At 35.4% G+C, this 14,520-nt stretch overlaps 2 protein-coding genes across 2 annotated transcripts; both read left to right on the top strand.

Annotated features, from left to right (window-relative positions):
* Positions 1-6,415: 6,415 nt before the first annotated feature.
* Positions 6,416-8,308, top strand: LOC122277231 (berberine bridge enzyme-like 18). Its single transcript, XM_043087162.1, has one exon. It carries the CDS (start codon positions 6,429-6,431, stop codon positions 8,043-8,045), a length of 1,617 nt encoding a protein of 538 aa, XP_042943096.1. The 5' UTR covers positions 6,416-6,428; the 3' UTR covers positions 8,046-8,308.
* Positions 8,309-9,404: 1,096 nt separating this feature from the next.
* On the top strand, positions 9,405-11,236 carry LOC122277248 (berberine bridge enzyme-like 18). The gene has a single exon (XM_043087186.1). The coding sequence runs from the start codon at positions 9,412-9,414 to the stop codon at positions 11,020-11,022; it is 1,611 nt and encodes a 536-aa protein (XP_042943120.1). The 5' UTR covers positions 9,405-9,411; the 3' UTR covers positions 11,023-11,236.
* The last annotated feature ends 3,284 nt before the right edge of the window (positions 11,237-14,520 follow it).

Below are 14,520 nucleotides of genomic sequence, written 5' to 3'. Positions count from 1 at the left end.
TGATTTTCCAGCATAAGGGAACTTGTTTGAGTGGAGCAAATAAGGTAAAATGGCTTGTCCTGTTTGTAACAAATATACACAGTCTTAGTGGCTAACAAATGGCCAGATATTATGTTTCATAAGACACCTCAATATCTACCTCATGATCATAGATGGCATTCAAATAGAGCAATATTTGATAGAAGAGTTGAGCACAGGTCATCACCACTAGAATATTCTGGTAGTGATATTCTCACACAATTGGAAGATGTTCTAGGAAACAGATTTGAGAAGGATGCAAGAGCTCAAAAGAGGAAACGACAAGCAGTGTAATTGAATTAGACAAAAAAAAAATATTTTCTTTGAGTTGCCATACTAGTTTACCTTGACACTGCACCACAATCTAAACGTTATGCATATTGAAAAAAAATATATGTGAGAATATTTTGGACACTCTGATGTCAATACAATGGAAGACAAAAAATACAGCTAACTCTCATAAAGATTTGAAGGAGTTGGAAATAAGATCGAAGTTGCATTTGCAAGATAATGGTTCATCAGCCTATATGCCCTTGGATGGTATACACTTTCCAGTGATGAGAAAAAGAAATTTTGTGACTGCTTTATGACAATTAAATTATCCGATGGTTATGCTTCGAATATGTCAAGATGTGCCCGAACTCATGATTGGAAGATAAATGGTCTTAAAAGTCATGACTACCATATATTTTTGCAACGATTCTTGCCAGTTGGTGCGCACGGAAAGCTTACTCAAGATGTTCGTACAAATCTCACAAAATTAGGGCGATTTTTCAGGGGTATTTGTAGTAAAACGTTGAAAGTTGATGCCTTATTGAAAATGAAAATTGACATTGCAATGATATTGTGCAAGTTGGAGAGTTTGTATTCGCCTTCATTTTTTGATGTAATGGTTCATTTGCTTGTGCACCTACCTCGTGAGGCTTTAGTTGTTGGCCACCATTCAGTATAGATGGATGTATCCTATTGAACAGTTTTTGAAAAAACTTAAACAATCTGTAGGGAATAAGGCTTGTCCAGAAGGATTGACCGCAAAGTCATACATTGATAATGAGTGGCATATATTTTGTTCAATATATTTTCATGAAGTTGACAATAGATTTACGAGACCGGATCGAAATTATGAAAATGGACAAATGGGAGTTTCGTCAGTATTTACTGTGTTTTCCCAGAAAGTACATCCCATAGGGGCATAAGAGGGATATGACTTATGTGGGTGAGAGTTTGAAAAAGCTCATTGGTATGTCTTGAATAACTGCAAAGAGATTGACCACTATTTGAAGTTAGTGATGATCATCTAAATCAATAGTATTTTTAAGTGCATGTATAATAATATAGTATAACTTGATACAAATTAATAGTTCACATTAACATGTGTAGCGAATATATACAACTACTTTGCACGAATGGTGTAACTGACGTATAAAAGACACAGGAAGAAGAATTTGCCTCATGGTTTGAACATACAGTATTACTAAAAAATACATGCACAATTTTTTTGAACTTTATAGCTTGCATGTCACCATATTTATATCTGATTGATATAACTATAATAATATTTATTGATATAGGTTGTATCAAAATATAGTGAAAATTTAAGTGAAATCTCACCAAAAGTGTATGCTTTGGCATGTGGTCCGTCAAAGTAGGCCATCCAATATTCAGGATGTTTGGTGTGTAGATATAAATTTCACACAGCAGACAGAGAATGATATAATAAAACTCAAAATTGTTGGGTTGTAGTCGAAGGAATCCATGTGGATGATAATATTGATTTTTATAGAATTGTGGAAGATATCGTAGCGTTAAAGTATGTGGAGAAATATATGGTCTAGTTATTTAAATATAATTGGTGGGATGTCTCAAATCTTAGGTTGGGAGTGCATAATGATGAATATTTTGTGAGTGTCAATACATCTCACAAATGGTATGAGGACGATCCTTTCATTCTCGCTTGCTAAGCAAATCAAGTTTTTTATTTAGATGATCCGGAGTATGGAATTCCATGGTGGGTAGTTGAGAAGTTTGCACTAAGAAATGTATATGATTACATTCCAGAGACAAACGAACCACATGAAGAAGTTGATAATCTAGACCATGAAGAAGCATATCAAGAAAATTAATCAGGCATTAATCTATTTGTTAATTTAAACAATTATGACATGGTCCCATTGCACAGAGAAGATGTTCAACCTGAAGTAATTGAATGTGAAGTGTCGAAAGATAAATCAGCTGAAGTATCTACTGAGGATGAGAGCGACTAGTCCAGCAAAGGTGATACAGACTGATTTCAAATAGATATTTGTGTAGGTATAATTCTTATAAAAATCCATAATGTACATTGTTTGAATAATACTTTATTATAATTTCAAACAGATATGACTTCCAAATGCAAAAAAACACGTGAACCATCCCCATCCTTACCAATTCCCCGTGTGGTTCACCTACCAACAATAGTGGGCCAACATCATCAAACCCTAAACAAGGTACTTGATCACTGTATATCCATAAAATAAAATAATTTAATTAAAATATATACTAATATTATTATATTTATAGCTGCTGTAAACCAGCACTGAGATAGAGGCACTACGAGGGGTGTTTGCATAGAAAAAGTAAGGAAAGTGGTAAAAATTAAAGTTGATATAACTGATGATCACACCGGTGGCTCCAAGGATTCGGCAGCTTGGCTTGTTTCTTATATTGGTACGCTTATTTGCACGTATGCACCGATGACTACATATTCCTAGGCTAAAGTTTCCCAAGATGTGAAAGACCACATAAAAAATCGCTTCATGGTAATAAGCTACTTTGTATAACATGTTAATTTAAAAAACCTTTGTATTTATACTAATTGTTTAAAGGATGAATTTGAACTTAATTTTGGCATGTGAGAGGATCGAATAACAGTTGAGGAACTGATGTCGAATGCATTTTGGAGGTACAAAAGTAGATGCCATGTACACTATTAGAAATTCAGTACTACAATAGAGGCGTGTCTAAGTCCATTCCAAGCAATGCCACCAAACGAATGAGAGAAAATTTATGATATGTTTGAAAATTCTGCTTATCAGGTAATTTCACTGTTATCATTTTTTAATAGTATATGATAGATGTATTAAACATATATTTATAATACTTTTTTTTAGCAACGGAGTAAGGTAAACAAAGTAAATAGATCAAATTTAACTATACATCATCATGCGGATTCTTAGTCTTTTCATCGCTTATCACAAAAAATGGTAAGTTATTCTAGTCTCCGTTAAATATTAACATATACACTTTTTGATTTAAGTTCTAATATAGATTTTTATTTTACAGCATGAAGAAAGTCCTGCTAAATATGATTTGACTCAATTGTATGCTAAAGCACATAAAAGTCATGACAACATTTGGAGCAGTCCTAAAGCATAGGCAAATTATAAAAGTTTTAAGTTTCTTTAATTCCATTGTCTAGAAATGGTTTTTGTTACTTATACTAACTTTAATTTTTTCTTTTGTAGGACAAGATGATATCTCTTAAGGAAACTACTACGGATCCATCTGATGAATCATTAGTCAACAATACTCAAATCCTTTCTCAAGTTCTTGGATCACGCTCTAGATATTTGAGGGGCTTAGGACATTGCGTGAAACCATCCTCAACATCATCCTCCTTTTCTTGGGCCAGATTGAATGACGACAAAACTAAAGAATTGGAGGGAGAGATAAGACGATTGAGGTCTAAAGAAAAAGAGTTGTTGACCCGATTAGATCAAGCAACAGATATAGAGGTGAGATTATAAGAGAGGCTGGAATTGAATAACTAAAAAATATTTGAATAGTTCCAGTCAATGATGTCCTAAAACTCTATGCCGCCACCACCACCACAATCATAATTCATTTACTTTTTCTTTATTCGCCTTTAGTTATGATGTTTGCAAACATTTGAATAATTGATGTTTGAATTATGACAATTTGTGTAATATTAGTATGGTATTTTTAATTAAAATTTTATTTGTTTGATCAATGCCATTCGAATGGGTACGGTAAATAATCCGTTCGAATGGTGAATTATCATTTATGCATTCATTTGAATAAAAATAGACCCATTCAAACAAAAACAAACTCATTCAACCAATATTTGTGAAATACAGTCTGTACATCTGTTTGAATAATAAAATATTTTTTTGAACAACGTTATTATGCAAAATCCTGTTCGAATAGCGAATTTTTGAAAATCAAATGTATGTTCGATCGGACATAATTTATGTTCAAACAAAAGTCACTTGAAAAATTTGTTGGTTCAAACACTCTATTCGTTCGAACATGATCAAATATAGTTATTAGTTCGAATGAAAATTGCAAATTGTTCGAACGGAAGTGTCGGTAAGAACAATAATGTTCCCATTTGAATGGATTTTTTAGACGACATTTTTTTGTCTAAAAAAAATTCCGTTCGAACGGTTTCGACTAGTTCAGTTCAATTTCGTCTCTAAAAATGAGTTTTAAAAATGAAAATTATTTTGAGACAGTCTTTCAGAGACAAAAGATAAATGAAATTTGTTCACCTGCAAAAACCTTTAGGAGCGAAATTTGAATTTTTTTAGACAATTTCTTTTGTCTCAAAAACTCCAACCTCTTGTGGTGAAATGTGCGCGTTGGCAGAATTTCTCAAAAGTCAAACTTTATTCGGCTAGCTACAAGATGTGGATTACAAATAACTTTATTTGAATACTTCTACGCTTAATAACATTGACATGAAATAATTTAATTTAAAAAATAAATTTAATGCATATATTAATTACGATAAATCCATATATAATATAGTAATATACAGTGGACCCTACGAACTTCTTATTTTCTTATATGATAGAGATGTTTATAATATAAGAATTACTGCTTATTTCAAGAAGATTTTGCAATGGAATTATGCCAATATATATAAATATATATATAATATTTGAAATATTAAAAAACCCGAAACTTATTGACTTATTTATTTATTTCTGAATTTCCTTCTATACTTGGAAAGAATTGCGGAACAAGCAAGCAGTCAAGGACTAGGCATGCATACGTGTCAGACGCTTCTATAATGGGCAGGAATTTTCCCCTTTATATGAAAATGAAATTTCAGAACCTCTGACCGTTGACTATACAAAACGGCCTTTTGATTATTCTTCATATGTAGCTTAATTTATAAATTTAGTTAAAGCAACTTATAATTAAAGAAAAATTCAAAGAACTTTGAAAGGTCCTTATGGAGATTAATGATCAGTGCATTATGGAAACTTCAAATGATATATATAAACATATAAAATTTGTAAAAATGCTTTGAGATGACAGCTTTCTCTCCCCCCTCCCCCCCCTTTTTTTAAGCATTCTAGAAGCGATAAAACAGATCATTGATTTCAGTAACAATATTAACACAATCATTTTCATAATTATGTTTTAAAATAAAGCTATTTTTGAATGGCAATAATATTTTTATAATAATTTTATAAAAATTTTATTTATTTAAAATATGATTGTAAAAAGGGTTATGTATTTATCATTTTCCAAACTTTTAATAAAATTGATGAAAGTGAAATAAAGATCCATGCACACAAAATAATTACACTTCAAACATCAAAGTCCTAATTAGCAAAGGCAGAGATTGTTCTCTTTGAATGATAATCGTAAATAATAACAGATAATTCAGCAAAAAAATGATTTATTAATTAATTACTATTCTAAACTTATTTTTACTACAGTTTAGTTTGAGATTAAGATGGTAATGTCCCTTTTAGAATCTTCATTAAATAGGGAAGATCGATCGTGACATTTTCGAAGGATGACCCTTTGACTGTTCCCCCGCATGGCAATTATGTAAAATTCCATGTACAAGCTGCAAGGTTATTCGTAATTAGTGTAAAGCTCGTGACGGCCCCATATTAAACTATAATGTCCTTGCAAAAATAAACCGACATTACGGTCGTGAAATCTGAAACATGATCACGCAGGTCGATATATATATCGAAGAGTCCAAAATTAATTAACCCCATGCATGCATGCATGCATGCCTGCATGCAAGACTATTAAATTGCTGAAGAAAAGTACGTACTCATGACAATTAAGTTTGTCAAAGTTCTATGTTGTCAAATCGCCATGCAATTTGTCAAAGTATGTTCTCTTTAATTTTCTATGTAAGAAATTTCCTGTGGGAATTCATGATCTCTCCATGGCCTATCAGCTGGATGCAGGATGGAATGGTTTCCTGCAAAGATACAAAATATGTACATTAGATGCAACAGCTGTTATAAGCTAGCACCATTGTACGTACAGTTTTCACATTAATTTCCAAGTATTCAACAAAGTACGTATATATCTCCTCATAACACTATAAATAAGGAAGCTCGCATCCTGTTTTTAGCACAGAACCACTAACAAAAATGAAGCCCGTTAGCTCTTCAGTTCTTAATAATCCATTTGTTATTACTCTTCTTTTGATCTCATTTTTGTGGGCAACTTCGGCTCATACCCACGAAGACTTCCTTCAATGCCTAACCCTTCATGCTGGAAACTCCACCTCCTCAAGTTCTCAAGTCATTTACACCCCTGCCAATTCCTCATATTCATCTATATTGGAATTCTCCATACAAAATCCTAGATTCTCAACACCTGCCATCCCGAAACCTCTAGTCATTGTTACGCCATCACATGTTTCCCAAATTCAAGCAACCATTAAGTGTTCCGAAAAACATGGCATGCAAATAAGAGTTAGAAGCGGTGGTCATGATTATGAGGGCCTTTCTTATGTTTCTTATGTTCCATTTGTCATAATCGATCTGATAAATCTTCGTTCAATCAATGTTGATGTAGAAAATGGCACTGCATGGGTAGAAGCCGGTGCCATTATCGGTGAAGTATACTATAGGATTGCCGAGAAAAGTAGAAACTTTGGCTTTCCCGCGGGAATTTGCCCGACTGTGGGTGTTGGTGGACACTTCAGTGGGGGAGGGTACGGCACCTTGTTGCGAAAATATGGCCTTGCTGCAGATAATATTGTTGACGCCCAAATGATTGATGTTGAAGGCAGAATCCTTGATAGAGAATCCATGGGAGAAGATCTATTTTGGGCCATTCGAGGAGGTGGAGGGGCCAGCTTTGGAGTCATTGTTGCGTGGAAAATCAAGCTTGTTCATGTTCCATCAACTGTGACTGTATTCACAGTTAAGAGGAACTTGGAACAAAATGCAACCAAGCTGGTTCATCGGTGGCAATATGTTGCAGACAAGCTTGATGAAGACCTATTCATTCGTGTCATCTTAAGTGCTGCCAATTCTAGCCAAGAAGGGAGGAGAACAATACAAGCTTCATTTAATTCCTTGTATCTCGGAGGGATAGATAATCTCCTTTCATTGATGCAAGAGAGCTTCCCTGAACTGGGTTTGGTAAGAGAAGATTGCTCTGAAATGAGTTGGATTGAATCTACCCTCTACTTCGCTGGATTTCCAAGTGGCGAATCCTTAGATGTACTACTAAGCAGGACTCCTCTAACAAGACCAACTTTTTTCAAAGCAAAATCTGACTACGTGATGGAACCTATTCCAAAAGTTGGCTTAGAAGGGATTTGGGAGAGATTTTACCAAAAAGAGGCCGAGGAAGCAGAATTGATCTTGAGTCCGTATGGGGGAAGAATGAGTGAAATCCCAGAATCTGCAATTCCTTTCCCACATAGAGTTGGTAATATCTACAAAATCCAACACTTGGTGTATTGGGAAGAAGAAGGAATTGCAGCATCCGAGAGGCATGTAAGTTGGATCAGAAGGCTTTATAGTTACATGGCTGCCTACGTTTCAAAATCTCCAAGAGCTGCATACATCAATTATAGGGACCTTGACATAGGAACAAACAGTAACAAAGGCTACACAAGCTATAGACGGGCAAGTACATGGGGTACTAAATATTTCAAGAGCAACTTCAACAGGTTGGTTTATGTGAAGACCATGGTCGATCCCACTAATTTCTTTAGGAATGAACAAAGCATCCTGGCTCTTTCATCCTAGTGAGAGGTGATTTTAAAGCTAGTTGATGCTTAATTACAGAAGATATTGTACTCAACAATAAATCGTCTCTCTATCTCGTTTTACCTATTATTGCATTTAATTAATAAGCACATATCATAAAGGCCAGATATATCGATATTTTATGTGCATTGTAAAATAAAAGTTCCACAAATTGAGGCATATATGCATGTATGTAGATGCATATATAAATATATATATATATTGTGACATGTTCATGTTCCATTTATATAGTTTGCATTTACATGAATTATAGATTTTGATCTGTTGGTTTGGTTGCATGTTATGAATTAATGATACTCAATTACATCACTAACCAGCTAGCTCTGAGACTTTCTCTGTATACACTCTCAGACAATTGCCGGTCAAAGGAAGCGTGCCGCTAACAAATTAATGCTTCCCAATTTTCAACAAAACTTTGACATATGGGCAGCAGATGGTGGAAAAACTCCACAATCATTGTCCATATTTCAATGGATAAATTTATTATTGCGATTAAAATAAATGATTAGATGCCTTATTTGATATATACAAAAATAATTTTAGATAAAAATCGGAGCTCTATGTGTCTATAGTACAAGAGGGTATATATTTTACTATCTAGAATTCTAAAAGCATTGCCAATTGAAATATATTAAAGTAGCTTCTACTTAAACAAAAGGCGGCACGAGAATAATTTTAAAATTAGAGTATTGCTACATATATACTATTGTGGAATGTGCAGGCGCCATGTAGTCTCTTTGAAAAATAGTGGGGTTCATTATTAAAAATTTATTTATTTTTATGTAGATCTCATATTTATTTATTTTTTTTTAAATGATTGCGTGGCGCTTATGCAATCACAACTGCAATTATTATTTCTTATAAAATTAATTAAATTTTTAAGTAGATTATTATTGATATAATATATATTATATCCACACTATAAATAATATATATATACGTGTGTGTGTGTGTGTCTATCCATTGATATGTATTCGTGTGTACATATATATATATATATATATATATGAATGTAGAAGAGTCCAAAATTTACACCAATGAAATTTGGTGAAGAAAAGTCATGACATGTTGCATGGTCAAAGTTCAATATTATCAAGCTGCCGTGCAAAATATTGAACTTTACTACTTGCAGACGCTAGCTTCGAATTTTCACTCTTCCTATTTAATTTCTTGTGGCGATTCATCTCTTCAATCTGGATGTTAGAATGGTCTGCAAATTAACCTAAAAAAATACAAAATGCAAAAGATGTTTCCGCCGTAACGTTCACGTACATTTCCAAGTCTCAAACACAACATATAAATAAGGAAGCTCGCATCCTGTTTTAGCGCAGAAACACAAACAAAAATGAAGCCCGGTAGCTCTTCAGTGCTTATTCCATTTGTTATTACTCTTCTTCTCTCATTTTTATGGGCAACTTCGGCTCACACTCATGAAGACTTCCTTCAATGCCTGACCCTTCATGCTGGAAACTCCACCTCCTCAATTTCTCAAGTCATTTACACCCCTGCCAATTCCTCATATTCATCTATATTGGAATTCTCCATACAAAATCCTAGATTCTCAACACCTGCCACCCCGAAACCTCTAGTCATTATTACGCCATTGCATGTCTCCCAAATTCAATCAGCCATTAATTGTTCCCAAAAGCATGGCCTGCAAATTAGAGTTAGAAGCGGTGGCCATGATTATGAGGGCCTTTCTTATGTATCTGATGTTCCATTTCTCATAATTGATATGATAAATCTTCGATCAATCAGTGTTGATGCAGAAAATGGCACCGCTTGGGTTGAATCTGGTGCCATTATTGGTGAAGTTTATTATGGGATTGCTGAGAAAAGTATAAAGTTTGGCTTTCCAGAGGGACTTTGCCCGACTGTGGGCATTGGTGGACACTTCAGTGGTGGAGGATATGGCACCTTGATGCGCAAATATGGCCTTGCTGCAGATAATATTATTGACGCGCAAATGATTGTTGTCAAGGGTAGAATCCTTGACAGAAAATCCATGGGGGAAGATTTGTTTTGGGCTATTCGAGGAGGTGGAGGGTCCAGTTTTGGAATCATTGTTGCATGGAAAATCAAGCTGGTTCATGTTCCATCAACTGTGACTGTATTCACAGTTAATAGGAACTTGGAACAAAATGCAACCAAGCTTGTTTATTGGTGGCAACATGTTGCAGACAAAGTTCATGAAGATCTATTTATTCGTGTCGTGTTAACTAGTGCCAATTCTAGCCAAGAAGGGAGGAGGACAATACAAGCTTCATTTAATTCCTTGTATCTCGGAGGGATAGATAATCTCCTTTCATTGATGCAAGAGAGCTTTCCTGAACTGGGTTTGGTAAGAGAGGATTGCACTGAAATGAGTTGGATTGAATCAGTCCTATACTTTGGCGGATTTCCAAGTGGCGAATCCCTTAATGTTCTACTAAACAGAACTCCTCTAATAAGACCTATTTTCAAAGCAAAATCTGATTATGTGATGGAACCGATTTCCGAAGTTGGCTTGGAAGGGATTTGGGAGAGATTTTATGAGAAAGAGGCAGAAACAGCATTATTGATCTTCACTCCCTATGGGGAGAAAATGAGTGAAATTTCGGAGTCTGCAATTCCTTTTCCCCATAGAGCTGGTAATATCTACAAAATCCAATACTTGGTGTATTGGGAAGAAGAAGGAATTGCAGCAACTGAGCGGCATATAAGTTGGATAAGGAGGCTGTACAGTTACATGGCTGCCCATGTTTCAAAATCTCCAAGAGCTGCATATATGAATTATAGGGACCTTGACATAGGAAAAAATAATAAAAAGGGCAAGACAAGCTATAGACGGGCAAGTATATGGGGTACTAAATATTTCAAGAGCAACTTTAACAGGTTGGTTCATGTGAAGACTATGATCGATCCTACTAATTTCTTCAGGAATGAACAAAGCATTCCGGCTCTTACATCTTGGTGATTAGTAGTGATATTTAGAGATGTTAACAAATTAAAGAATATTGTACTCGGCGATAATGCTTTTTTCTCTACCTATCATCACCTACTGATCTTCCATTCAATATGCACAGCTAAAAGCAATATATGGATATACTTAGGCACACACACACATTGGATTGTAAAGTTTTCTGGTTTCACAGATATATATTAATTAATGAGACATGCATGTTCATGCAGATACAAAAACAATATTTATTTTCTGGCATGATGATCATGTTCAAATATTGCTCATTATGTATATCAACATAATTATTTAATTATTTTCATCATCATATATTGTTTAACCTTAATTATTTAGTGTTGGCATGCACTAGAGACTTGTGAGAGTGAAAGGGGTTTGTTTTCTATATAATTTATGTTTTGAAACATTTATTGAGATAATTTTTGTTCATTTGTACGTTGTTTCTTTCTTTTATTGTACCTTGGACTTGCTATATATTTCTCATTTAATTTACATCGAATTAGATTTTTAGTAGTATTTTCATTTAAGTGGTTACCATAAGAATGATATTTAAAATGTTTCATATCAATGTGGGTGATTACAATTAATGATAGAAGAAGCGCTGCTCCATTTGCTGTTGAATATCATGTGCCAATCGTGATAAATATTTGGACATGGTTGAGTATCATTTAGGAGAATGGTTATGTACTATGATTAGTACTTATGCTGAGAGAGGCTTAAGACTTTTATTTTTATTTTGATTTTTTTAAAAAAAGAGAGAGGATGGCACGTCCCTTTATTGAGTGAAGCCAACATCACTTATGGCAGAGGAATACCATAATATAAGACCCACACTAGAACAAAATCAAAAAGCTCCGACAAATGTCAACTACTTTATCACATTGGTACCAAAATAAAATTATCCAATATTACCACAAATGCAATTCCTATCGAATACGTAAATATGGAAGATTTAGCTTATCCGTGTGAGTAAGTCCTTGGAGCGTCATAGGGAGCTGTAAGGTGTTGTGCTAAAGTTGATCATGTCCCTGAGCACCATGTTTTGCCAAGTAGTTAGTAGGGGCATTTCCTTCCCGAAATACATGCTGAATTGAGCGTTCCCCTTCTCTAATGAATCTCAAAATTTCGTCCCAAAATTCTTAAAGGTACCACACTCTACACTTATCACTGCTAACCCACCAAACCACCATCAAAGAGTCAGATTCAACTACCACTCCTCGTATCTTTCATTCTTGACACAACTTTAGCTCATGGAGAATGGCTTTAGTTTATGCTACAGTACTGCTACTGTTTCCCAAATTTACAAAGAATGCAAAGACTACATTGCCCTGATCATCATGAAGGAGAGCTCTTGCACCAGAGTCCCCTGGGTTATTCGAACTACATCCATCGATCCGTATTTAACTTGAATTTTCCTTGTTACGGCTTCGTCCATCTGATCACTTGGATTAGTTTTGGTTTCACATGAAGCACTATAATATTCAGGGTCCTCAACGTTTCCTGATCTCCAATTGCAAGCTTCTGAAAGTTTTTAGATTCTTTCATTATTCTTGTCAACCATAACCGAACCACATGCCATACTTCTTCTAGCATTTCTAGGTGACCCTCCATGCGTGATCTACACCTCCTTGACCATAGCTTCCACGTTATAATAATAGGAAGGGTTCCCAATATTACCCCCATTTGAGAGGACCTAGATGCACACCTAAACCATAGCTTCATGTTTTCTTTCCATGTGATATACTCCCAAAACGGGATGCCGAAGGACTAAGCACAATTTCTCCATATCTATTGAGTGAATTCTCCAGCATATAGGACATGATTGATGTCCTCATAGCCTCCTCCAGTACAACAATAGCACTTAGACACCACTGTAATCCTAATCCTCATAAGTCTGTCATCGACACTAAGGCTGTTGTTCCATGCTTTCTAGGCCATTATCAACATCTTCTTTGGTAAGAACTCAGGCCATACCCACACCAACCATGGTGTCTTGGGAGACTTCAATCGTAGGCAATCTCATGCGCTACAAACCGTGAATTTCCCATCTATGGTAAGGGTCCATACTAGCAGGTCCTTCCCCTCTCATGAATTTTTAAATTTCTTCAATGATCTCCTCTATTTTTTCCACTCCCACCAAACTCTCCAGGAGGTGAAGGTCCCACTCATTAGCGAATTTATAATCACAAACCTTCAGCCCAGTGAGTTCCGTGAGATGTAAAGAGTCTATTAAGGGACCTTCTCCAGCCCATGAGTCGAACCAAAATGACACATTACCTTCACATACTGTCCTTGCTACAACACATTCAGAATTTGCTTCATAACCATTTTCCAAAACCAAGTTCCTTTTGTTTTATGAAGAAAAGATAGATGATTTTCCTTTACATATTTTGCCTAAAGAATTGTGCCCAAAGAGAGTTATCTTTAATGATTTTCCATGAAAACTTCATGTGTAGTATTTTTTAACCTCCTCAAGGTCCCGAAGGCCTAGGCTACCTTCATTTATTGGCTTACAAATTGTGTTCTAGGCACACCTTTTCTTTTTGGGCCAACCATCTAATTCTCTCCAAAAAAATGTGCTAAGTATTCGGTTAATAGTGCCTCAAAGCCAACTTCAGAACTTGTAGAACAAATAGTAGATAAATTGGCAAACTAGATAGAACATGTTTCAAGAGAATAAGTTTGCCTCTAGCCGATAGAAGTCTAGTCTTCCAGCCACTTACCTTATCACGTATTTTATTAATGAGTTCCTCCAAATGGCTAAATGTAATTCTTCAATTCACATCTTCACTGTCAAATACTTCATTGGAAGCCAACCCTCTCCAAATACAGTGATTTGCAGGATGCTCCTTCTCCTTTTTTTTTTGAAATAGGCTTCATTCCATTCAATAAAACCGAAGTTACAACTGTGACTAATCAATACTGAAAAATTCCAGATTACTAGCCAAACTACTCAACTGTGAGGGGCTCCCCTGCCCATAAATTTCTTTATGGCAGACATTGTCTTAACTTCTATACATTATCTATTGACAACAATCAATAGAAAATGCGCTCTGTTAAAAAACAGAACTGAAACAACCTCTCTTTCGAAAAAGAGAAGTACTAACACGCTCCACCCTCCCAAGGAGGAGGAGTACAAACACCCACCTTCCTCCAACGGAGGAGTGAGACAGCCACCCACCTTCCTCCAAAGGAGGAGTGGGACTCGACTGCTATGGACCTCAAGTCCAATAGCCCATTTCCTATTATTTATAAAATAAAAACAAACAAAATGCATAAAAGCAAAATACATGATCCAGTCTAAAACAAAACCATAAGGCCCAGTCTTAACACATGGCCCATTACACCACAAAGCCCACGGACCAAATCTGTTTGCAAAGGGAGCTAGGGTTTCATCATATACTTGTGCTGCCGCCGACTCCCTTTCTCAACGGATTCACCAGCGCACGGGCACCGGCAGCCGCGAGCGGTTCATTGGAGCTGCACTTCGGCAAAATC

Source organism: Carya illinoinensis, chromosome 9 (assembly GCF_018687715.1).
Source record: "Carya illinoinensis cultivar Pawnee chromosome 9, C.illinoinensisPawnee_v1, whole genome shotgun sequence".
Taxonomy (NCBI): domain Eukaryota; kingdom Viridiplantae; phylum Streptophyta; class Magnoliopsida; order Fagales; family Juglandaceae; genus Carya; species Carya illinoinensis.
Note: the sequence above shows the minus strand (reverse complement) of the source record. Positions and strands in the feature narration are given on the sequence as shown.

Coding starts and splice junctions, on each gene's coding strand:
- LOC122277231 (XM_043087162.1), top strand. CDS start 6,429: ATGAAGCCCGTTAGCTCTTCAGTTCTTAATAATCCATTTGTTATTACT.
- LOC122277248 (XM_043087186.1), top strand. CDS start 9,412: ATGAAGCCCGGTAGCTCTTCAGTGCTTATTCCATTTGTTATTACTCTT.